We start from the raw sequence: 26,023 nt of genomic DNA, 5'->3' as shown, positions 1-26,023 counted from the left end.
GAGTGGCTGGGATTACAGGCGTGCACCACCGCACCCGGCTAATTTTTGTATTTTTAGTAGAGACGGGGTTTCACCATGTTGGCCATCCTGGTCTCGAACTCCTGACCTCAGGTGATCCGCCCACCTCGGCCTCCCAGAGTGCTGGGATTACAGGCGTGAGCCACCGCACCCGGCCTGAAGATGTAAAATCTACCACGGAAGGATGATCTAAGTGGCGAAGGAGATGACAGGTGACAGCCTCCTGTGTGGAAGCAGGAAGGAGCGAACGGTAGGAGCCGAAAGCTTCCCTCGGGACCCAGCAGACTTCCCGCAGCCTCCTGGGTTCCCATCACATTCCTCGGAAACCTCAGTGCACCAGACAGGGGGAGCTTGGAAGAGGCAGGTCAAGAATCGCCCCCGACCCCCGCCCCCTGCCGTCTGCTCCCAGGGCGGCCTCCCGCGCGCCCCGGACCGCGCAGCCCGATGGGCCAGGTAGGGTGCGTCTCTGCACCGAAAATGCATTAGGGCCCGCGTGAGCCCCGGTGCACATCCACAGTGCAGTCACTAACAGGCATTACTCCTGGGGCCCTCGTGAGTCTATTTAGCATGTGAGGGAAACCAGCCACGCCAGGGAGACGGGGGCTCTCCGTGGTGGCAAAGCCTGCTCAACCTGGGCCCGCGGAGGGAAACCTCGGAAGTCATTTCCTTTAGCTCCCCTTCCCCCAAACGGATTCTCTTCTGTCAATCCGTCCCTAGAAATAATGTCGAGCCCGGGACCAAGGGGTGCAGCGTTTTAAAAATTCTGCATAGGAAAACCCCTGAGAGTACTGAGGGACAGACAGCCCCACTCACCTGTCAGCGCTGGGGGCGTGCGCGAAACCGCCCAAGGAGGAAAAACCAGCTGGTGCGCAGGCGCACGCCGTCCCTCATCCGCAGGCCCGCCACGCCATGCCCCTTGCCACGCCTCCGCGCGCCATAGCCCCACCCGTCTTCCCGGCCTAGCCGGGCCGCTAGCCCTGTCAGATACCTCCCCGGCCCCTTGATTCTCCGCGTCTTCCTCGCAGGCCAGCCTAATCTCAGCCTGCATTGCGCCCTCCCGGCCTAGAGTGTCGCTGTACCGGCCTCCGAGCTCCACACAGACAAGTCCAGAGCTCGGGCGGGGGCAGGAGACGGAGCTGAGCGGCGGGGGGCGGTGTCGCCTCGGTCTAGGGACGGCGGCGGAGTCGGTGGTCCCCGCGCGATGGCCACCTCGGTGTTGTGCTGCCTGCGGTGCTGCAGAGACGGCGGGACTGGCCACATCCCTCTGAAGGAGATGCCGGCCGTGCAGCTGGACACGCAGCACATGGGTAAGGGCCCTCCCTTCCCCAGACCCAAGGGCTCACGGGGGCCGGTCGCGGCAGGCAGGGGGACCCGCAGGTTCAGCGGGTCCCCACGCTGCCCCGCCGCGCCGGCGACGCTGCCCCGACACCATTTCATCTCGCAGATCTCTCCAGAAGCCGGCGGACTCCACCTGGGCCCGGTTCTGTGTTTAAGGCTGCGCAGCCCTCTCTCTGTCATCGCGAGTGGGCGTGTGGACCTCCCATTTTCACAGGAATCTCCGAGGCTTCCTCCGGAGATGTCACACGTCCTCAGGCGAGGGGGCGGAGAGTGCCCTTCTGGCGCGCCCCAATCAAAACCTACACATTTTCAGAATGCTTCTAGGTCCGCGCTTGCTCCTCCTCCTGCCCTGACTGTCGGTCCTGTCTCTTGAGCCCCATCATTTATAGATTGAATCCTATATTACTGGAAGTAATTTTCCTCTCGTCTCCTAAAGTCAAAACAAGGCAGACTGCAGAAGTCTGAAGTCGCATCTCAGGTCAGAACTTGCCATTTCAACTAAAACCTCCCATTGCCCGACTCCTTAGTCATTGTGAGAGGTACTGTAATTTCATCTGACTGGCCTCTTCCCAACAGGTCAAACTGTTGCAAAATAAAATAGCACTTTGCTCCTTTGCATCTTGCTTTATCCTTTTAATTCCAAATCCATATAATTTATCTAACATTCTTCCTCTCCCATCATAGCCTCTTTCACCACCTTATTATTTCTGTTCTTAGACTTTTCCCAGGTAGTTTCATGCTTCTGGAATGTGGTTCTAGAAGGAGAGATTTCCCAATATAATTATTTCAGTTAGAGTACTGTCTTTTTGTGGATTATTTTATTCTAACTGTACTTCTGCACTTTTGATTTTTTACACATTTCTGATTGTTTAAAGGACAGTGCATTGAAATAAAAAGGCACTTCTTAGTATTTATGGTAAAACTCTCTCGCCCAGTTTCCTTTTAATTCTGGAAACACTCTGCCCACTATATTTTTGTATAACACATACTAAATGTGATAATTATATAACCACCTTGTACGTGTGTATTTACTTTTAATTCTTAGATCTCCCAAATGCAGTACAGAACCTTAATGCTTAAGTAATCTTTAAATTATTTTTTATCCGTCATCATTTATAGACGATGGAGTTCAAATCCTATAGTTTTCCTCAGAAAATATTTCCATTTCAGTTACTCATTTACTGAAGTGATATTTATTAAGCAACTATCAGGTGGCAGGCATTGTTATAAGTGCTGAGAATATAGTGAAGGACAACCATACATAGTTCCTGAAACTCATGATCAACTGCAGCACTTCTTCCTGTCTTTACTGTTAGACTCTTGAATTACTGCAGTCTGCTCTTTGGGGCATTCCTTTTCTCTGGCATCTGTTTCCTCTAGGAAGAGCTGGTCAGATATACTTATTCCACTATGTTTTATTTCTCCAAAGCTGTCCAGCAACTGTTAGCTACTAATTGGATGAAATAGAGTAATGTCATCTCCAAATTTTCTAACTGCATGGAAGTTTTTTCTTTTTTCTTTTTTCTTTTTTTGAGACAGAGTTTCACTATTGTTGCCCAGGCTGGAGTGCTGTGGCGCAATCTCGGCTCACTGCAACCTCCGCCTCCTGGGTTCAAGCGATTCTTCTGCCTCAGCATCTTGAGTAGCTGGGATTACAGGCGTCCACCACCACACCCGGCTAATTTTTGTATTTTTAGTAGAGACAGGGTTTCACCATGTTGGTCAGGCTGGTCTCGAACTGACCTTGTGATCTGCCTGCCTCAGCCTCCCAAAGTGCTGAGATTACAGGCATGAGCCACCGTGCCCGGCCAGGAAGTTTTTTCTTAGCCTGTCTTTCTATAAACTTAAATTATTCAATCACAGAGGAGTCTGATTTGAGAACCTGAATAAAATGAAAGAAAAGGGTTGTTGAGTTAGAAGAACATGTTTCAAGCATGAATTGATCTTGGCTTGAAAATAGAAACGTGGATTTGGTTGTGTGAAAGATTATTATATTAAATAACCTAAAAAATGTGATTGCTTTTTTTTTTAACAAAATTGTCTGTATACTTCAAGTGATTATCTCTCAGGGTTGTCACTTATAATACAAAGTAATGTTGTATTACTTAAAACCACTTTGGAATTCCTCTTTTGGAATTTTCTGTGGCATAATTTTTGTAAGTATTATCATTGATGCCATATCTTTGGCTTTTAATTGTGAATTGACATTTTAGAAACAAATGACTTCCAAAGTAGCTACTTTGAAAGGGATACCGCTCATTTGGAAATTTATGTTTCTTAAAACATCCTCTGTGGCTATGTTTATGTGGCATTCTGGCTGTACTCAAATTTGCCTTGACTGTCTAAGCAGTACCAATCATTAAAAGTACAGATTCTAAAACCATCTGTTTACTTAAGAGAAATGGGATAAGCTTAAAATGATTCCCTAATGATTCATAAACACCCTGAATATTCTTTTTTTTTTTTTTTTTTTGAGAGGGAATCTCGCTTTGTCACCCAGGCTGGAGTGCAGTGGCCCGATCTCAGCTCACTGCAACCTCTGCCTCCTGGGTTCAATTAATTCTCATGTCTCAGCCTCCTGAGTAGCTGGGACTACAGGCGCCCACCACCATGCCTGGCTAATTTTTGTATTTTAGTAGAGATGGGGGTTTCACCATGTTGGCCAGGCTGATCTTGAACTCCTGACCTCAAGTAATCCGCCTGCCTCAGCCTCCCAAAGAGCTGGGATTACAGGTGTTAGCCACCTCGCCTGGCCAAGAGTGTTTTATCCCATTGTGCTCTGCAAAAGTCCTGAGATTCTGATTGTAGTTGATTAGGTCATGTAGCAGTTCTTGACTCAGTTACTGTGGCCAAGAAATGTGGAGGGCACTGATTGCCTTAACCTAGATCAAATGTTGTACAACTGAAGCAGAGATTGAGTCAGCTTTCTTGCAGCTGTTTTGATCTCCAGAGGGAAGTCTGTCGGGAAAGGGAGAACAGATACTGCATGTCCACTACAAAGTGCTTAGCACAGCATATTAATTCATCCTTTATCAGTTATTTGATGAGCAGCTGCTTGATGCCAAGCACTGCATGGTCTTTGCCATCAAGGAGGATGCTCTCCAGTTGAAACTACTAGAGGTATATGGAGTAGCCAGATGCAAATTATTTATAGAAGTACTTTCCCAGAATTTATTGGTTAACTTTTTTAATTAGAAAAAAAAGGATGCTGGCCGGGCGCGGTGGCTCAAACCTGTAATCCCAGCACTTTGGGAGTCCGAGGCGGGCGGATCACGAGGTCAGGAGATCGAGACCATACTGGCTAACACGGTGAAACCCCGTCTCTACTAAAAATACAAAAAATTAGCCAGGCGTGTTGGCGGGCGCCTGTAGTCCCAGCTACTCAGGAGGCTGAGGCAGGAGAATGGCGTGAACCCGGGAGGCAGAGCTTGCAATGAGCCAAGATTGCGCCACTGCACTCCAGCCTGGGGGACAGAGCAAGACTCCATCTCAAAAAAAAAAAAAAAAAAAAAAAAAAAAGAAAAAAAAGGATGCTAATGAATTTTCAGTAATCATACAATAGGATCTCAGTTTTGCCTTTTTTAAGGGAGAGCATCTCTTAACCAGTTTAGAATTGTGTTAGAATCTGAAAATTTTGCATTTCTCTTATGTATTTGTCCCAAATAATTTTGTTTAACTGTTAATTCAACCTTTTGTTACTATGACCTAATTTTATTTAACCCCTTCTGGAAGAGTCCCACACAGTTCTAATATTCAGATCTGCTTGGCTGGTACAGTTATTGCCAGCAAAGTGGTGGTAGTGGCCACAAGTATTGGGAGTTATATGCATTGGTGTATGGGCTATTTCTTACATATTAGAATTATGTAATTCTGTGTATTCTTACATGTTAGAATTATGTATATTCTCTGATATACGTTTTCCTAAATCAAATTGGTACTAGGATCACATCAGGAGACAGTGTCTCTCTTTCTCACTGTCATCTATAGATGTCGTTTCATCTAAAATAAAAATTTTCCACGAGAATAAAGTGCATGTAAGAATGTTAAAACCTTGTTTACATATTTGCAGTGTGATTGAAGTAGCTATCTTAATAAACATTTTAAGATCCTAAAGTTAGCAGTTTGTCACTGTCAGGTATTTCAACATAGATGTGTGTTCTTTTTCATATTCCTTGTACTCTTCAGTTCTTACATGACTAATGCACAAGTATAGTAGCTTGTATTTAGTAGGTATTCAGGTGGCTTTTAGTAAATTGTTTTAATTCATTTGAATAGAATTGAAAACTACCAGTTTACTAAAGTCTCTTGTGTTTATGTTTTGGTTTAAATTAAGTAATTTATGAAATCATCAAATTGGTTTCCTGGCTAAAAATTAAAGGAGTTAGTCTATTTCTACCTTAAAAGTGTTTTAAACGTTCAATATAATTCAGAGTTATTACAGTTTACTTGAAACTGCTTAATTAAAACTTACTTCTCTCGCCCAGGCCAGAGCGCAGTGGTGCAATCTCAGTTCACTGCAACCTCCGCCTCCCAGGCTCAAGTGATCCTCCCACCTCAGCCTCTCAAGTAGCTGGGACTACAGGCTTATGCCGCCACACTGGCTAATTTTTGTATTTTTTGTAGAGATGGGGTTTTGCAAGGTTGCCTAGGGTGGGCTCAACTTCCTGCGCTCAGGCAGTCTGCCCACCTCGGCCTCCCAAAGTGCTGGGATTACAGGTATGAACCACCGTACCCAGAGTGCTTAAATTAAAACTTATACATACAAATGAATATTACTTATAAGTGTTCTCTTAGGAAAAAGTAGTGAATTAAATATTTAAAATAATTCAGTTATATTTCAAAGTACTTACAGGGTCCCTATTTTTTGTGGACTGAGTTAGAACTGAACAAATTAATCCTGATTGTTGGATTGAAAATACAAAACTTGGCCGGGCACGGTGGTTCATGCCTATAACCCCAGAACTTTGGGAGGCCAAGGTGGGCGGATCACGAGGTCAGGAATTCAAGACCAGCCTGACCAATATGGTGAAACTCCCATCTCTACTAAAAATATAAAAATTTAGCTGGGTGTGGTGGTGCACGCCTGTAGTCCCAGCTACTTGGGAGGCCGAGGCAGGAGAATTGCTTGAACCCAGGAGGCGGAGGTTGCAGTGAGCCGAGATCGTGCCACTGCACTCCAGCCTGGGTGACAGAGCAAGACTCCGTCTCAAAAAAAAAAAGAAAAGAAAAGGAAAGAAAATACAAAACTTTACATAGTGTCTGCATTTTTTGTTTAGGAACAGATGTCGTTATTGTAAAGAATGGAAGAAGAATATGTGGAACAGGAGGTTGTTTAGCCAGCGCACCTTTACATCAAAACAAAAGCTATTTTGAATTCAAAATCCAGTCCACAGGTTGGTATAATGGTACTTTACTATTAAAAGTCCTAATTGTTCTAAATATTAAGAGTAATTTGTAACACATAAAAAAGATTCAGAAGGTAATATAAAAGCACCAAACTCTTAGAAGATCTGGGTCTTCCACCTCTTATTGTGTGATCCTGGGTAAATTAGTTAATTTAGTTAAATTAGGTTCAGTTTTCTCATCTATAAAATGGGTATTACAGGAGCTGCCCTTTCTGCCTCACAGGAACTCTATGTATGAAAGTGTTTTAAGACAAGACATGCTGGATAAATATAAGGCACTAGTATTTTTAATGGGATCCAGATGAACCCTCTTGTTTGGTCAAGCATATAAGGTCAAACATAAGCAGCATATACTCTTGCTATTTATTTTAGGATTAAAGTCAATCTATTGATTCTGAGTTTTTCTTTTTTTTTTTCTTTTTTGAGACGGAGTCTTGCTCTGTCGCCCAGGCTGGAGTGCAGTGGTGCGATCTTGGCTCACTGCAACCTCCGCCTCCCGGGTTCAAGCGATTCTCCTGCCTCAGCCTCTTGAGTAGCTGGGATTACAGGCACACACCACCACGCCCGGCTAATTTTTGTATTTTCAGTAGAGACAGAGGTTTCACCATGTTGGTCAGGCTGATCTCAAACTACTGATCTCGTGATCTGCCCTCCTCGGCCTCCCAAAGTGGGGATTACAGGCATGAGCCAGAGTTTTTCTCTTAACTCAATTATTAAGATACCCTGATTCAGTGTTTTGAAGCAGTCATCAAATTCAGAATTCAGATAGAAGTCTGCAGTCTATATTTCTCTTTTTAAAATTTATGGAGTTTCTTGAACTGTAAAGCAATTCTGTGTGATTATAATAGGTTAGTTAACTCTGCCTGTATTGTATATGGGAAAACTTTTAAAATAAAAGCTTTATTGTAAAGTCGTCGGGCATAGTGGCTCACGCCTGTAATCCCAACACTTTGGGAGGCTGAAGTGGGCAGATCATCTGAGGTCAGGGGTTCAAGACCAGCCTGGCCAACATGGTGAAAGCCATCTCTACTAAAGATACAAAAATCATCCAGGCATTGTGGTGGGCACCCGTAGTCCCAGTTACTCGGGAGGCTAAGGCAGGAGAATTGCCTGAACCCGGAAGGCAGAGGCTGCAGTGAGCAGAGATTGTGCCACTGCACTGCAGCCTGGGCAACAGAGTGAGACTCCATCTCAAAAAAAAAAGTGGCTGGGCGTGTTGGCTCACACCTGTAATCCAGCACTTTGGGAGGCCAAGGGGGTGGATCACGAGGTCAGGCATTTGAGACCAGCCTGGCCAACATAGTGAAACCCCGTTTCTACTAAAAGTACAAAAAATTAGCCAGGCATGGTGGTGGGCGCCTGTAATCCCAGCTACTTGGGAGGCTGAGGCAGGAGAATCGCTTTAACCCAGGAGGCAGAGGTTGCAGTGAGCCGAGATCATGCCACTGCACTCCAGCCTGGGCAACAGTACAAGACTGTCTCAAAAAAAAAAAACAAAAAAAACCAAGCTATATTGTAAATAAACTTCTAGTGAAATACCGCATCAGTAATGTGGGTAGAGAATAGGAAAATGAGAGTGGAATAAATGAATCTTACTATTACTTGACTAGCCTTGAATGAGATGAAATTTCCCCCTAGGGCTTATTTTCTAAATTAGTTTTATTTATTTATTTATTTATAGATGAGGTCTTGCTCTGTCACCCAGGCTGGAGTGCAGTGGCATGATTATAGCTCAGTGCAGCCTTGAGCTTCTAGGCTCGAGCAATACTCCTGCCACAGCCTTCCCAGTAGCTGAGACTACAGGCTCAAGCCACGTGCCTAGCTCTAAATTAGTTTTAAATAATGATTTTCAATGGGGCATGGTGGCTTACACCTGTAATTCCAGCGCTTTGGGAGGCTGAGGCAGGAGGATTGCTCAAGGCCGGGAGTTTGAGACCAGCCTGGGCAACATAGCACAACCCCATCTCTACAGAGAAAAGAAAAATGAGCTGGGTGTGGTGGCTTAAAATACTGGGTAAGAAAATGATTTTACACCTTATTGTTAATTTCTCCTCTCCATGATATTGCTTATGGTATATATTGTTTGTCACTCATTGTAGATGTAACAACTGAAGACAGTATATTCCCACTTTTCAGAGGGAGAGCTTGAAATTGAACTCCAGGCCATTTAAATTCAATGTGTAGCTTATTAAAAATCTTTTTGAGAGAATAATAATAATGATGATGATGACAGCTAGCATTTTCTGAATACTTATTGTGTGCTTTACTTACTCATGTTGTGGAGTACTTACACTGTTCCAAGTGCTTTACTTGGATTATCTTGTTGTATCTATTCATAACCTTGTGAGGTGAGTACTGTTAGAATCCTCAGTTCACAGATAAGGGAACAAAGAGAGGTTAGGTAATTTGCGCAAGATAATGTAGCAGAGTCAAAATTTAATCCTCATTTGCACAATTCCAGGGCCCACTCTCTTATCTCCTAGGCTGCACTACATCTGTGGAGAACATAGTATAGTTTGCAAACTACTTTTATTTTATTTTATTTTATTTTATTTATTGAGACATGGTCTGGCTCTGTCACTCAGGCTGGAGTGCAGTGGAATGATCATGGATCACTGCAACCTCAACTTTCCTGGCTCAAACAATCCTACCTCAGCCTCCTGAGTAGCTGGGGTTACAGGCACATGCTCCCATGCCCAGCTAATTTTTGTATTTTTTGTAGAGACAGGTTTTGGGCATGTTGCCCAGGCTGGTGCAAACTACTTTTAAAAGAAGATTTTTAAAAAAGAGTAATAGAACACAATTTAATGATAATACAGCACTTCCTTTAAAAAGTTTATACTCCCTTTTATAATAACTCTATGGTTGTAGTCTTCAGATTTTGAGGGCATTTAAACTATTATATTTTTAGGAATCTGGGGTATTGGTGTTGCAACTCAGAAGGTTAACTTGAATCAGATTCCTCTTGGCCGAGATGTGCACAGTCTGGTGATGAGAAATGATGGAGCCCTTTACCACAACAATGAAGAGAAAAATAGGCTGCCAGCAAACAGTCTTCCGCAGGAAGGAGATGTGGTGGTGAGTTCCCTCGTGGAGTTGCTTTCCACTGTAAACCACTAAACTTGAACTGCTTTTAGTATCTACAGCTTTGTCTGGGAGTTTGTGGTTTGAATTCCAAAGCAATGGGATTGGATCTAATGAGATGGTGCATTTTCCAGGAGAGCACTTGGTGTAGATGTTGCGCCCTACTCAACTGCCCCCTCTTTTTAGAGCTGCCACTGGCCGGGAAAATCAGTGTGAACCCTTATTTCTACTCTGGAGAATTAATGACAGGCTGTCTGCTGATCACATGTTCCTGTTTCTCTCACATTAGAGAAAACTTGGCCCACAATTCTAAAAGTTTGCTGAAGCTTATATTAGAAAATACTAGATATTTTTGAGGCTGGATATCTCTTAGGGAAAATGTTCACATTTATTTCTTGTTGTTGTTGGTTTTTTTTTTTTCTTAGAGTCTCACTCTGTCACCTAGGCTGTAGTGCAGTGGCATGATCTTGGCTCACTACAACCTCTGCCTCCCGGGTTCGAGCTATACTCCTGCCTCAGCCTCCCGAGTAGCTGGGATTACAGGCACACACCACCATGCCTGGCTGATTTTTTTGTATTTTTAGTAGAGACGGGGTTTCGCCATGTTGCCCAGGCTGGTCTCGAACTCCTGACCTCAAGTGATCCACCTGCCTCGGACTCCCAAAATGCTGGGATTACAGGCGTGAGCCACCGTGCCTAGCCACACGTTTATTTCTTAATTTGTTATGAAATGCTGTTAGAGAATTACAGCATTTTATCAGAAATGTTCATCTTCATTAAACTTAACCTAATTAAACTCTTCAGAGAACAGAACTCAAAATCCTAAAACTGGATTGTAGAAATGTTTTTTTTTAGAAAGCAGAGGATAGTAAAAGTTACACGTTACTAAGACTTTTCCGTTTTTTACTCCTAACTGACTATATTTAACTCTTTACAAAGCTCGCACATTGAAAATGTAATCCAAAGATTTCTTTCTGTCTTTTCCAGATACTTCCTCCCACACTGCATTATCCAAAACCCCTCCCTATGCAGAGGTCAGGCTATTGATTGAGAACAGAGTCCTAGAGTCGCCTTCAGCCGAGGTGCCCTTGTACACCGAACCTTGGCTTCTCAATTCTGATATCAAGTTGAGAGGAATCCATGAATAATGAGAGGAAGTTTCTAATAAGATGATACAGATAAGAGAAATCCAGGTTAATTAATTATGAAAAGGTACAGTATTTTAGAAAGAATGAAGAAAGGTGTGGAAATTAAGATTTTTAATTACGGCCTGATCTTCCTTCTCTTTTTTGCAATTTAAAAAATATGAACAACTGTAAGTTTTTAATTGTTGGAAGTTTTTTTTTTCCAGAATTGACTAAAGAAAAAAAGGAGATGAAAGGCATAAGCCATTTAAAAAATCTGCTTTTTCCCATTCTTTTTGAATAGTTGGTTCTGTATTTGTAGATCATTGCCAGATGCCCATAATATGGAACATCCTTATTCAAATGGTGATTTCTTGAAAGAGAATCCTGAAGTCAAGTTGATGCTGTCAACCTGTTTACCCTAAAAGATGAAATTCAAACATAAGAAAGGATAATCAGTAACAAATGTTTTTCTTTGTTGATGAACTGAAACTTCTACCTGCCTTCCTATCTCATTTCATTCATTGTAATGTCTGATAGCACAATGTGACAGACTGAAGAATGCCACTTTTAGTCTGTCAATGTTGTTAAATTAGACTTCGAGTTTTCATATGAGCTCATTCTCATAAAAGGAGAACTAAAACTATGAAATACATGCAGAGCCAAGAAAAGAAAAACATTACCCTGCCATTTTAACTAGTTCAAACACTGGAGAACAAATTTTACCAAATTGTTAACAGTGGCATGGAATAAGTAGAATGAATTATAAGACAGGAAAAGCATTCTCATGTGTTTAGAATATTAAGTCATGTACCATTCTCTGAGGAGAAATCAAGAAAAATAAGCTGTGAACATCTAACCAAATGATTATATGATTATATTCATATGATAATCACCCAGTACAGCACGGCCTGCTGCTACAGAACTAGAAAGACATACATGAAACAGTTTATGCTCACTTTCTCCTTTTTTTTTTTTTTTTTCTGAGATGGCAACTCGCTCTGTCGCCCAGGCTGGAGTGCAGTGGTGCTATCTTGGCTCACTGCAAGCTCCACCTCCTGGGTTCAGGCCATACTCCTGCCTCAGCCTCCTGAGTAGCTGCGACTACAGGCGCCCATCACCACGCCTGGCTAATTTTTTTCGTTTTTTACTAGAGACAGGTTTTCACTGTGTTAGCCAGGATGGTCTCCAACTCCTGACCTTATGATCTGCCCGCCTCGGCCTCCCAAAGTGCTGGGATTACAGGCGTGAGCCACCGCGCCTGGCCTACTTTCTCCTTATACATATGATTGTGAAAAGCACAAATTTCATTCTAACATGCATTTATCAGTTTAATTTTAGAGAAGTCTTATAAACATTCTATGTAATAATAACAATAACGAACACTTCTAAGCATTTATTTATTTATTTATTTATTTATTTACTGAGATGGAGTCTCACTCTGTTGCCCAGACTGGATTGCAGTGGCGCCATCTCGGCTCACTGCAACCTCCACCTCCAGGATTCAAGCGATTCTCCCATCTCAGCCTCTCTAGCAGCTGGGACTACAGGTGCATGCTACCACGCCTGGCTAATTTTTGTATTTTTTAGTAGAGTTAGGGTTTCACCATATTGGACAGACTGGTCTCGAACTCCTGACCTCGTGATCCGCCCACCTTGGCCTCCCAAAGTGCTGGGATTACAGGCATGAGCCACCGTGCCCAGACCTAAGCATTTATTATGGGCACTGTTCTAAGTGCCCGGCAAGGATTAAATTGTTTAATGCTCATAATGGCCCTTTGAAATAGGTATTATTATTATTATTATTTTTTTTTTTGAGACGGAGTTTTGCTCTTGTTGCCCAGGCTGAAGTACAATGATGCAATCTCGGCTCACTACAACCTTCACCTCCCGAGTTCAAGCGGTTCTCCTGCCTCAGCCTCCTGAGTAGCTACAATTACAGGCGCCTGCCACCACTCCCAGCTAATTTTTTTGTGTTTTTAGTAGAGACAGGGTTTCGCCATGTTGGCCAGGCTGGTCTGGAACTCCTGACCTCAGGTGATCTACCCACCTCGGCCTCCCAAAGTGCTGAGATTACAGGCATGAGCCACCGCGCCCGTACGGTAGTAGTATTATTATCCCCATTTTACAGATTAAGAGAAGTTAAGTAACTTCTTATGTGAGTTAATTACAAAACTATATAGCTCAGCCAGATACTATGGCTCATGCTTGTAATCCTAGCACTTTGAGAGGCCAAGGCAGAAGGATCCCTTGAGCTCAGGAATTTGAGACCAGCCTGGGAAACATAGTGAGACCCCATCTCTACAAATAAATAAATAAATAAAATTTAAAAAGAAAATTAGCCGGGCATAGTGGCATGCCCCTGTAGTTCTAGCTACTTGGAAGGCTGAGGTGGGAGAACTGCTTCAGCCCGGGAGATAAAGGCGGCAGTGAGCCATGATCCTGCCGCTGCACTCCACCCAGCCTGGGCCACAGAGCAAGACCTTGTCTCAAAAACAAAAACAAAAACCAAGGTCATACCTGAAGCAGTCTAATTTCAAAATCTGTTCACTAACCTGCACACAATTATTAATAAAGACATAGAACACACAGTATATTTTGCTATCATTTTGGCAGAATCAAACCCAGTTTCTTCATCATAGAATAGATTAGGTTAGAAAATACTTAAACTGGCCCATCACAGTGGCACACACCTATAATCCCAGCACTTCGGGAGGCTGAGGCGGGCGTATCACACTGAGCCAAGATCGCACCACTGCACTGCAGCCTGGGTGACAGAGTGAGACCCAGTCTCAAAATTAAAAAAAAAAAAGGAAAGAAAATACTTGAACTAAACTATACTGAGGGTGGGACTTCTCACATCTTTCCTCACTTCTTTGGTACTGGGATTTTGCTACTGCAGGCTTGGGTTTAAAACTTGCTTGTTTGAGGCTGGGCGCAGTGGCTGACACCTGTAATCTCCGCACTTTGGGAGGCCGAGGCGGGCAGATCATTTGAGGTCAGGAGTTCAAGACCAGCCTGGCCAACATGGTGAAACCCCATCTCTACTAAAAATACAAAAATTAGCCAGGCATGGTGGCGGGCGCCTGTAATCCCAGCTACTCGGCAGGCTAAGGCAGGAGAATCTCCTGAACCCGGGAAGCGGAGGTTGCAGTGAGCCAAGATCATGCCATTGCACTACAGCCCAGGTGACAGAGCGAGACTCTGTCTCAAAAAAAAAAAAAACAACTTGTTTGTTTGCAATCGGCCACTGGGGGATGAAACTGCCTGGATTACAACCTCACTAATCTGAACTGCTAGATTTCTGGTAGTCCCATAATGAGAGTAACATACTTTCTTTTTTATGTAATTAAGTTTTTGTTTTTTAAAATGAAAACAGACTTTTTCATTAGAAAAGTGAATCCCAGCCATCAGTTAGCTTTATCACTATTATCTAAAGACACAAACGAAAGCAAAACGAAGGCAATCTATATACTATTTATCTTTCTCAATATTCCTTAATTATTAATAATTGTTTAAGTTAACCCTGGCTTTGCTAAGAATTGAGAATCTTTCATAACCACTTACCACATTAGCTTCTCTGGGCTTTTGCTGTCTTGCTTGTAAAGAGAGAGAATTAAGACTAAGATGATCTATAAAATGTTTTTTTTTTTTTTTACCTCTAAAAAGCTTTTAACTTGATAGAATGTATCCACAGTCAAAAATCCTGAAATCCTTGAAGTGGTTTGCCTCTTGGTCTATGATGACTTCTCTATTGAAAGATCTCTGCTGTCTTTCAAGGGAAAGATCTCTTTTTGTTATCAGTTAGTAGCTATTGTATAAAGTTTTAAAGAGAGATATGGTGATTAAGAGCAAGTGTTTAAAGAGAGGCATGGTGATTTAGAGAGAGGTATTGTGATTAAGAGCAAATATTCTGAAACCATACTGCATGGATTTAAATCACAGCTTTTCCACTTCCTAGCTGTGCAACCTTAGGTAAATTACTTAATCTTTCTGTGCTTTAGCTACCTCATCTGTAAAATGGGGATAGTAATACTGTCTTGTGAGGATTAAATGAGTAAATATGAACTGCCTAGAATAGTAGCACTATTGGTATATAACATGGGCTAAGTCTTTTCTAGCCTTTTAACAATAATTATTAATATCACTAATTGTGATTTTTTTCCATCAATAGTGTACCGAGTAATTTTATTACAGTGTTTTTTAAATCATTTGAGCTATTATTTTTCTGTTTTTTAACTTGAAACTAATTGCCAATTTTATTCAGTTGTAAACACCAGCTTTTCCTTGATAATACACTTGACACATTTGAAACCAAGGTAAGGAGATGTAGAAATGTGTTATTTCTTCCTGGAAATAAATTGTATAGAGATGTTTCTTCATAATTTGAAAACAGTGACAGGTAGTAAGTCCTGACAGTGAAAAAAACCTCATTGTTTTTCCTTCTTTAGATCAAATTCTGTAGAGAAAGAGCAGCGTTTTCTGTATGAGTGTAAAAGCTTTCTCTATTCATGGTATGTAGTACTTATATTATCTTAGCATTCAAAATATAAAATCCAGATTATACAAATATAATTCTAGGATTTAAACTGTTGGCTTTGTTTTACCTCTAATGTGGACTCTTGATATGTTACCTGACTTTATCCCCCCTCATAATCACTACTAATTTTTTTAGCTCAGTTCAAGTAGCATTCTACCAAATTGTCAACCCTTAATGAAAATTGTTGTCAATGTATGCTTAGCTTTTTGTGTTTCCATACTTCCCAGTCAATGCTTTCTGATGGCTCAGCTTTTATGGAACATTTCTGTTTTTTCCTTTCTAGGGTATTACTTATGACCATGTCGAATTAAATGTATACTTGAATGGAAAAAACATGCATTGTCCAGCATCAGGTATACGAGGGACAGTGTATCCAGTTGTTTATGGTAAGCTAAAATAGTTCTAATGTATTATTACATATATATTAACTTTTGTTTGGCGTGTGTATCAGTCTGTTTTCATGCTGCTATAAAGACATACCCAAGACTGGGTACTTTATAAAGGAAAGAGGTTTAATTGACTCACAGTTCCGCAGAGCTGGGGAGGCCTCAGGAAACTTACAATCATGGCAGAAGGGGAAGCAAACACATCCTTCTTCACATGGCAATAGGAAGGAGAAGATTGAGCGAAGTTGGGGGAAGCCCCTTATGAAACCATCAGATCTTGTGAGAACTCGCTTACTATTACAAGAACAGCATGAGTGTAACCACCCCCATGATTCAATTACCTCCCACTGGGTCCCTCCACAACACATGGGGATAATGGGAACTATAATTCAAGATGAGATTTGGGTGGGGACACAGCCAAACCATATCAGCATGTATGTTACTTTTATAGCTATCATCTAGAAATCTGGACACATTGTTAATAAGGAACTTTTTATTGTATTTATTTATTTATTGTTTGAAACAGAGTGTCACTCTGTCACCCAGGCTGGAGTGCAGTGGCACGATCTCAGATCACTGCAACCTCTGCCTCCTGGGTTCAAGTGATTCTCCTGCCTCAGCCTCGCAAGTAGCTGGGATTACAGGTGCCTGCCACCACGCCTGGCTACTTTTTGTATTTTTAGTAGAAATGGGGTTTCACCATGTTGGCCAGGCTGGTCTTGAACTCTTGACCTCAGATGATCCACCCGCCTCAGCCTCCCAAAGTGCTGGGATTACAGGCATAAGTCACCGCACCCAGCCATAAGGACCTTTTTATATGGAATGTAGTCAGTAGGATATTACAATCCCACTTTGCAGGATTAAGGATAGTTTCTGTTCCCTATGTATTAAAATAAACTTGCTAAATACAATGATTATACTTAAATATGCAATAGCCGTACTCCCTTTTTCAACATGTAGTTTTATGTTTTAGGAAGTTTCAAAAAGCTTTACTGAATTTAGAAAACTTTTTCTGCAAGTTATTGGGAATAATTGCATGACCAGGAAACATAATTATAAATAATATTTTGGAATTAGAGATGGGAATTTTATGTAGACTACACATTAATAACCTTTACAAAATTCCCTAAATGTTAACCTTCTTCTGAGGGAAATAGTGACTTAGAATAGTTTCATACTGATTGTTTTGCTTTGATAGTCGCATATGTATAAGTGCTATTATTTCTATACAAGTGTATCCCTCCAAGACTTGGGCTACTTAAGAGATGACTCTATTCTACTTAATTACTTTAAATTTTTGTTTTTTTGTTTTGTTTTGTTTTGTTTTGTTTTGTTTTGTGACAGAGTCTTGCTGTGTCCCCCAGGCTGGAGTACAGTGACCTGATCACAGCTCACTGCAGCCTCAAACTCCTGGGTTCAAGCAATCCTCCCACCTCAGCCACCCCAGTGGCTGGGACTACAAGTGTGCACCGCTATTGGGATTACAGGCGTGAACCACCGCATCCGGCCTACCTTAATTTTTATTATAGAAAATTCCAAACATGTACAGAAGTAAAAAGAATAGTATAATAAACCCTCATATACCCATCAGCCAGCTTCAAACAATTATCAACTTGTAACCAATCGGGTTTCATCTACACTCCCCCACCCCCAATGCTGCTATTGTTCTTCACTTACCCTCCTTGGGTTATTTTGAGGCAAATGCCAGATAATATATAATTTTATTCATAAATGTTTTATTTGTATCTCAAAAAAAGGTCGCTCTCTCTTTTTTTTTTTTTTTTAGAAAAACATAACCACAATGTCTTTATCAATCCATTCTGCTTTAATTTTTATACTATCAACTTTTTTTTTTTTTTTTTTGGGACAGAGTCTCACTCTCACCCAGACTGGAGTGCAGTGTTGTGATCTTCGCTCACTGCTGCCTCCGCCTCCTGGGTTCAAGCTATTCTCGTGCCTCAGCTTCCAGAGTAGCTGGGATTAGAGGTGTGTATCACCATGCCCAGCTAACTTTTGGGTTTTTTTGTATTGTTTTGTTTTGGTTTTTTTGAGACAGAGTCTTGCTCCATCGCCAGACTGGAGTGCAGTGGCGCGATCTTGGCTCACTGACACCTCCGCCTCCCGGGTTCAAGCGATTCTTCTGCCTCAGCCTCCCGAGTAGATGGGACTACAGGTGCGCACCACCACACCCAGCTAATGTTTTTATTTTCAGTAGAGATGGGGTTTCACCATGTTGGCCAGGATGGTCTTGATCTCTTGACCTTGTGTTCTGCCCACCTTGGCCTTCCAAAGTGCTGGGATTACAGGTATGAGCGCCTGGCCAACTTTTGTATTTTTACTAGAGACGGGGTTTCACCATGTTGGCCAGGCTGATCTCAAACTCCTGAGCTCAAGTGATCTGCCCACCTCGGCCTCTCAAAGTGCTGAGATTACAGGCATGAGCCACCATGTCCAGCCTATTTTATATTATCAACTTTAAATAGGTATATGATTTTTCTGCCTGTAGTTTTAGTAAGTCTAAAAATATTTTCTCATTTAAGTTCTTAAATTTGGGTTATAATAAGAACTTATTAGGACTGGCACGGTGGCTCACACCTATAATCCCAACACTTTGGGAGGCCGAAGCCGGTGGATCACTTGATGTCAGGTGTTTGAGACCAGCCTGGCCAACATGGTGAAACCTGATCTCTACTAAAAATACAAAAAATTAGCCAGATGTGGTAGCGCACTCCTGTAATCCAAATTACACGGGAGGCTGAGACAGGAAAATCGCTTGAACCCGGGAGATGGAGGTTGCAGTGAGCCGAGATCATGCCATTGCACTCCAGCCTGGGCGACAGAGCAAGACTTCGTCTCCACGAAAAAAAAAAAAAAGAAAGAAAAAGAAAGAAAAGTAACTAATTAGGCCAGGCACGGTGGCTCATGCCTGTAATCCCAGCAGTTTGGGAGGCCAAGACAGGTGGGTCACTTGAGGTCTGGAGTCCAAGACTAGCCTGGCCAATATGGTGAAACCGGGCGTGGTGGCACACACCTGTAATCGCAACTACTTGGGAGGGTGAGGCGGAGAATCACTTGAACCCAGGAGGCAGAGGTTGCAGTGAGCCGAGATCACACCACTGTGCTCCAGCCTGGGTGACAGAGCAAGACTCCATCTCAAAAAAAAAAAAAAAAAAAAAAAGAACTAATTAAATTTTTTGTAGTTTACTATAAAAGCAGCACTGATGCAGTGACTCATGCCTGTAATCCCAGCACTTTGGGAGGCTGAGGTAAGAGGGTTGCTCAAGTCCAGGAGTTGAAGACCAGCCTTGAGCAACATAGTGAGAACACGTCTCAACAAAAAATTTTAAAATTATCCAGGTGTGGTTGTGCGTGCCTGTAGTCCCAGCTACTTGGGAGGCTGAGCTCAGAGGATCTCTTGAGCCTGGGAGATGAAGTCTCCTGTGAGCAGTGATCGTGCCACTGCACTCCAGCCTTGGCACCGGAGTAAGACCCTGTCTCAAAAGCAAAATAAAATTAAAATAATAAAATAAAAATAGCAGTATCAATGGTGACAAACTGGGATGTCAGAATTATACAATAACAAATATAAATAATATGATAATAGCCAAAGCTTGTGATTACCTTTTAGTTTAAGGTTTTCATTAGCCTTCTTTTCTCCTAAATTACTTTTCAGTCATTTTACCTTCTGTGTCCTTGCATGTAAATGTGTGTTTTAAAACTCAATTTAGTATTGCATATTGGGTAAGCCTAAAAGCAATTCCTTTATTTACTTGAGTAAATGGAAATTTAGCTTGATATTTGAAATAGGTTAGCCTGAGAAATAAAATAAATATCAGTAGAGTGACAGTTATACAGGTTAACTGTAGCAAATAAGTTTAATGCTCTAAACTGTTTCTTTTATTTGGCATTATTTGTAATGTACTAAGGTTATAGATACTAAATTATATTTCATAAATTGAACTCATAAATCAGTCCAATTAAACCAGGTATTTTAATAGCCTGATCCTATCAAAGATAAAGATAAAACTTAAATCCCTTTACCCTTTTATCTTCCATCCCTAATCCTTGATCCATCCAGTTATTCATTTTGTCTCTTCTTACACTCAACCTATGGAAAGAAAAAGACTGCATAACATTGAAGAAGTGTAGTTACAAAGTTATGACTTCCTGGCTGGGCGCAGTGGCTCACGCCTGTAATCCCAGCACTTTGGGAGGCCGAGGCAGGCGGATCACGAGGTCAGGAGATCGAGACCATCCTGGCTAACAGGGTGAAACCCCGTCTCTACTAAAAATACAAAAAATTAGCAGGGCGTGGTGCCGGGCGCCTGTGGTCCCAGCTACTCGGGAGGCTGGGGCAGGAGAATAGCGTGAACCCAGGAGGCAGAGCTTGCAGTGAGCTGAGATCTTGCCACTGTACTCCAGCCTGGGTGACAGAGCGAGACTCTGTCTCAAAAAAAAACAAAACAACAAAACAAAAACAAAGTTATGACTTCTAGCCTAATCTGAGCTCTCAATAATTTTCAGCAATTCTTTGTGCATGTCTGTGCATTCTGTGCTTCTTGCATTCTCTGTTTATCCTCTGAAAATGCCTTGCCTTCTACTTTACAAAAAAACAGGCAATCACAGGTGAACTCCAGCTTCCCTCTCTTCAAGTCCAATCCTGCCTTCTTTCCATCTCATCTCAGAAGTGTTGCTCTGCATGTTGCAAACACTCTATCTGTAGTCTGGGTTCCAAACTCCCCAACTCTGGAACGTCACTTTGTCAGTTATTTCATCAATATTTCATGTCACAGGCCTCCCTCTTCAGTGCTTATAAACATTCTAAGTCCCATCCCAAATGCCCTTCTTTGGGCATGCATCCCTCACTAGTCCTGTGTTTCCCCTTCCCTGGGTGGCCACATTTCTTCTAGAATAACCTACATCTGCCATCTTTATTGTTTTTCTTTCTTTTTTTTTTTTAACATTTAGGTTCGGGGGTACATGTGAAGGTTTGTTACACAGGTAAACTGATGTCACGGGGGGTTTGTTGTATAGATTACTTGACTAACTCAGGGGTAGAGCATTTGACACCTTTATTGTTATTGTTTGTTTGTTCTGCGACCCAATCCAGCTTCCATTACACCACTCATTGAAACCACGCTTGTTAAAATCACTGGTGACTTCATGAATGTCAAATCCAGTATTTACATTTTTTTCTGCATTTATGCTAAAATATAAAGTATATAGTAATGTGCATTAAACTTATATGTGCAATTTAACAAATAGCTATCAAGTGAACACTCACATTATTACCACTTAGATCAAGAAATAGAACATCTTCTTGGCCCAGATGCAGCCCGCACCACAGCTGCATTCCTCACCCAGGGGGAGTAATCACTATTGGATGGCAGTGCTAATTATTTACTTGCTTTGCTTTACGGTCATGTTTTGTTTTGTCATCACCAGGGTCAAGGTAATGAACATATTCAGCACCCCAAAGGTTTCCTTCTGCCTCTTATATCCTACTGACCTCTCCCTACCCCAGCCCCAACCAAACAACCACTGATCTGCTTTCTGTCACTACAGATTAGCCCGTATTTTCTAGAGTATTATATTAACAAAATCATATGGTCTTTTCTTTTGGTCTGGCTTCTTTCACTCAGCACAATTATTTGAAGATTCATTTATGCTGTAGCATATATCAATAATTCATCAGTTTTTATTGCTGAGAAGTGTAGCATTGTGTGGATATTTCACAATTTCTTTATCCTTCACCGGTTGATGGACATTAGGGTTGTTTCCAGTGTGGGGCTATTACAAATAAAGCTATTGTGAACATTTGAAAATATGTCTTTGGATATACACATTCATTTCTCTTGAGTAAATACAAGTAAAAACATTTAGAAGCTGAGTAAGGCCTGCAGTCTAGTTCACAGTAGTGTACCAATGTCAGTTTCCTGGTTTGGATGTTGAGCTGTAGTCATGTAAGATGTTACCACTGGGGCAAACTGGACAAAGGGTGCACTGGACTCTTTTTTTTTTTTTTTTTTTTTTTTTTTTTTTTTTTTTTTTTTTTTTTTTTTTGAGACGGAGTCTTGCTCTTTCGCCCAGGCTGGAGTGCAGTGGCACAATCTCGGCTCACTGCAAGCTCCGCGTCCCGGGTTCACGCCATTCTCCTGCCTCAGCCTCTCAGAGTAGCTGGGACTATAGGCGCCCGCCACCACGCCCGGCTAATTTTGGACTCTTAACATTTTTGCAACTTTCTGTGAATCTATACTTTTTCAAAGTTAAACATTTTTTTAAAAAGTAATATATCTTAATTATATAAAATTGAGAAAATACAGATAAGCAAACAAGAAAAAAATTACCCATACTGACATCCTCTTGAGAGAATTACTAATAATATTTTTATATATATCCTTCCAATGTTTTTGACAGATAGATTTTGATTTTTATTGTGGCTGTTTTTACCCATAGGATTATGTTTTGTAACGGGGACAGCAGATATATTTATTTTTCTTACCTATTAATATTGTAGTATTATGGAGACAGTTTATTTTATTTAATAATTATGTATTCATTGAAATTAAAGTATTTGCTTCTAATTTATTTTCTTTCTTTTTGTATCCTTTAGTTGATGACAGTGCAATTTTGGATTGCCAGTTCAGTGAATTTTATCATACGCCTCCACCTGGTTTTGAAAAAATATTATTTGAACAGCAGATCTTCTGAATGTATTTGTTCTTAAAACTTGTATTTCTGCACTGTTAAAAAATGTTCATCATTTAATAAAACTTTACTTGGCCTATAGATGAAAATATATTCTTAAAAATATGCTTGTTGATGCTGTCTAAGGAACCAGTGTATTCAGTATGCCACTCTGAAGTTGTGATTTAAAATACTTTATGTTTTGTGAAATGAAAATAAGCATTTGGGCAGTTTATTTAATTCTTATTTAAATAAATAGAATTATGGGTTTAATTAACAGTATAACATGACTATATATACATATATATTTAAAGGGGACTCTTTCTTACATAATATATTTGTTTTGATAGAGATGTAGAGTTGGGTGGGTGTTTTTGTCATTCTGAAGTTTAGACCTCATTAAATATTTGAGGTCTGCAGTTGGATAATTTTGCCGCTTAGTGTCCTTTTTTATATACAATATAACAAAGTGAGAGAAATTTATATTATTGGCAATTTCATTTTTGGCAATCTATTTCTGTATCATGTGCCACTTTTCTTAAAACTTAAATTGCTTATTTTGTTATGTAATGTCATTGCTTTTCATTTGCTTTGTGAAAGGAGATAAACGTTTCAGTAATTGTCAGAGCATTTTGTTGCCTCAGGCTGTGTTACCTCAATTTCAGAGTAAGTAGTGGTTGATTAGTAATGTAGTGTACACTGGCAGACATCTAGAATAGTATGATGCTTTACATTTAAATGAGGTTATTCTTTTAAGGACTTTTATTTGTATGTTTTCTGTAAGGAATAATAAAATAATTATAATTAAGGAATATACCGTACTATATTAAACACATTCTAACTATTTTGTTAGTTATACACTAAATTCACATCACCTGTGATTATTTCAGTTCAGAGATAAGTGAATCCCCTTCATGACCCTGAGTCTTTGCCTTGTTCTTAAGAATCACTGTCCTTTAGTTAACGCCCTGTGACCTGAACCAATCACTCTATACATCTTTAGATACGTTGTCTGTTTTCAAATGAGCATGGCAAAGATGCATACATTTCCCTCCTTTTATCAACTAGAAACAGTACATTGTTCAGGAAAACATGGGTGTTAGAATTAGAAAGAGATCCAAATTGTAGTTTTGCTGCTCATCCTATTTTCTCCTCTCCAAGTCTCAGATTCCCATTTATAAAAGGAGCAATCATACTGACATAAGATTCTATGATTAAATAAGGTAATACATATATAACACCTTAATAATCATAGGCACTTGCGCCAGGTGCAGTGGCTCACGCCTGTAATCCCAGCACTTTGGGAGGCCGAGGCGGGAGGATCACAAGGTCAGGAGATCGAGACCATTGTGGCTAACATGGTGAAACCCTGTCTCTACTAAAAAAAATACAAAAAAAAATTAGCCAGGTGTGGCTGGCGGGCACCTGTAGTTCTAGCTACTCTGGAGGCTGAGGCAGGAGAATGTCTTGAACCCGGGAGGCGGAGCTTGCAGTGAGCCGAGATTGCCCCACTGCGCTCCAGCCTAGGCGACAGAGTGAGACTCTGTCTCAAAAAAAATAAACAAATAAAAATCATAGGCACTTAATAAGTGTAGTTTCCTGGATGGTAAAGCATCAGGGAAAGTGGTGTTTTTTTTTTTTCTTGTTTTTTTTTGAGACGGAGTCTCACCTTGTCACCGAGGCTAGAGTGCAATGGCGCAATCTCGGCTCACTGCAACCTCTGCCTCCCAGGTTTAAGCGATTCTCTTGCCTCAGCCTCCCGAGTAGCTGGGACTACAGGTGCCTGCCACCACGCCCGTGTAATTTTTGTATTTTTAGTAGAGATGGGGTTTCACCATGTTGGCCAGGCTGGTCTCAAACTCCTGACCTCATGATCCACCTCCCTCGGCCTCCCAAAGTGCTGGGATTATAGGCATAAGCCACCGTGCCCGGCCAGAAAGTGGTTCTCATGATGCGCCTCAGACCGGCAACATCAGCATCACTGGAACTTATTAAAAATGGACACTCTCAGAACCCACCCCAGACCCACCAAATCAGTTTGAGAACTGCTGTTCAGTAGAGAATTATTTGCCTACTGTAAATTTTCTAAGGCTTTATGATGGGCTATTTTTGACCCATAGGCTCAGAGAATCCTGTAAAATCCTTTTTTATTGTTTATTCGGCAAACAAAAATGTGACAATATGCTTTGAAAACATAGATATACTTGAGTAACATTTATTTACATAAATCTCAAATTTTACTTCTGAAGGTATATGAAATTTAGCTATGTATGTATTATGCATTTTGTCTGGCTTTCTATCATAATTTTAATTTGTAAAGCATGTGCTTACTTGGGAAAGCAAATTAAAGTGACTACTGTTTGCTATCGTTATGATGTTATCTACCTCTTTTTTATATTTTTTTAAAATTTAATTTAATTTTGTTTTATTTTGAGAGAGAGTCTTGCTGTATCACGAGGCTGGAGTGTAGTGGGACAATCTCAGCTCACTGCAACCTCTGCCTCCCGGGTTCAAGCAATTCTTCTGCCTCAGCCTCCCAAGTAGCTGGGACTACAGGCGCACACCAACATGCCTGGCTAATTTTCACACTTTTAGTAGAGACGGGGTTTCACCATGTTGGCCAGAATGGCCTCGATCTCTTGACCTCGTCATCTGCCCGCCTCGGCCCCCCAAAGTGCTGGGATTACAAGCATGAGCCACTGCGCCCGGCCTCTACCTCTCTTTTTTTTTTTAAGCCAACCTTTTGAAAATCATATTCTTTTCTGCCTCTAATTATACAGCAGAGACATAGTACTAAAAATGATACTGAAGTTTATGTCCACAACAACAGTTTGGTGAAATCTAGGTGTGTTTTTATTTCCATACATATCAAATTTATCTTAAGAAAATTACGTTGAGCTGGCCGTCCTTCCACAACCCATAACCTTAGTCTAATCATGAGAAATCAGACGAATTCAGAGGGGCATCCTATGAAACACTTGATGATGCTCCCCAAAACTTTCAGGGTCATCAAAACATGGAAAGTCAGGGAAACTGCCACACCCAGGAGGAGCTTAAGAGGACATGACAAGTGTAATGTGGTAACCAGATAGGATGCTGGAGCAGGAAAAGAACATTAGGTGAAAACTAAGGAAATCTGAATAAACCATGAACTTTAGTTAATAATGTATCATTATATCATTCATGAATTGTAACAAATGAACCGTACTAACGTAAGATGTTAATAACAGGAGAAACTAGGAGAGGATTACGTATGGGAACTCAATGTTGTCTTCTCTTTTTCTATAAATACAAACTGTTCCAAAAAACTAAGTTGACCGGATGTGGTGGCTCACGCCTGTAATCCCAACACTTTGGGAGGCCGAGGTGGGTGGATCATTTGAGGTCAGGAGTTTGAGACCAGCCTGGCCAATATGGCAAAACCCCGTCTCTACTAAAAAA

General features: G+C 41.3%; 1 protein-coding gene across 3 annotated transcripts; it reads left to right on the top strand.

Moving 5' to 3' along the window:
- The first annotated feature begins 221 nt into the window (after window positions 1–221).
- Window positions 222–24,954, top strand: SPRYD7 (SPRY domain containing 7). 3 transcript variants are annotated; one of them, XM_063619197.1, is made up of 6 exons: window positions 222–268; window positions 1,044–1,325; window positions 6,633–6,749; window positions 9,673–9,839; window positions 15,793–15,895; window positions 22,509–23,447. In XM_063619197.1, exons 2-6 carry the CDS (start codon window positions 1,220–1,222, stop codon window positions 22,604–22,606), a joined length of 591 nt encoding a protein of 196 aa, XP_063475267.1. In that variant the 5' UTR covers window positions 222–268; window positions 1,044–1,219; the 3' UTR covers window positions 22,607–23,447. The 3 variants fall into 3 exon arrangements, with proteins under 3 accessions (XP_063475267.1, XP_055100670.1, XP_055100671.1); XM_055244695.2 differs by lacking the exon at window positions 222–268 and having other exon boundaries at window positions 895–1,325; XM_055244696.2 differs by lacking the exons at window positions 222–268; window positions 6,633–6,749 and having other exon boundaries at window positions 952–1,325; window positions 22,509–24,954.
- The last annotated feature ends 1,069 nt before the right edge of the window (window positions 24,955–26,023 follow it).

This window comes from Symphalangus syndactylus, chromosome 15 (genome assembly GCF_028878055.3).
Source record: "Symphalangus syndactylus isolate Jambi chromosome 15, NHGRI_mSymSyn1-v2.1_pri, whole genome shotgun sequence".
Taxonomy (NCBI): domain Eukaryota; kingdom Metazoa; phylum Chordata; class Mammalia; order Primates; family Hylobatidae; genus Symphalangus; species Symphalangus syndactylus.
This window is presented reverse-complemented; position numbering and strand designations above follow the sequence as displayed.

Coding starts and splice junctions, on each gene's coding strand:
- SPRYD7 (XM_063619197.1), top strand. CDS start 1,220: ATGGCCACCTCGGTGTTGTGCTGCCTGCGGTGCTGCAGAGACGGCGGG. Junction 1,326..6,632: donor GCTGGACACGCAGCACATGG/GTAAGGGCCCTC, acceptor TTTTTTGTTTAG/GAACAGATGTCGTTATTGTA. Junction 15,896..22,508: donor AGTGTATCCAGTTGTTTATG/GTAAGCTAAAAT, acceptor TGTATCCTTTAG/TTGATGACAGTGCAATTTTG.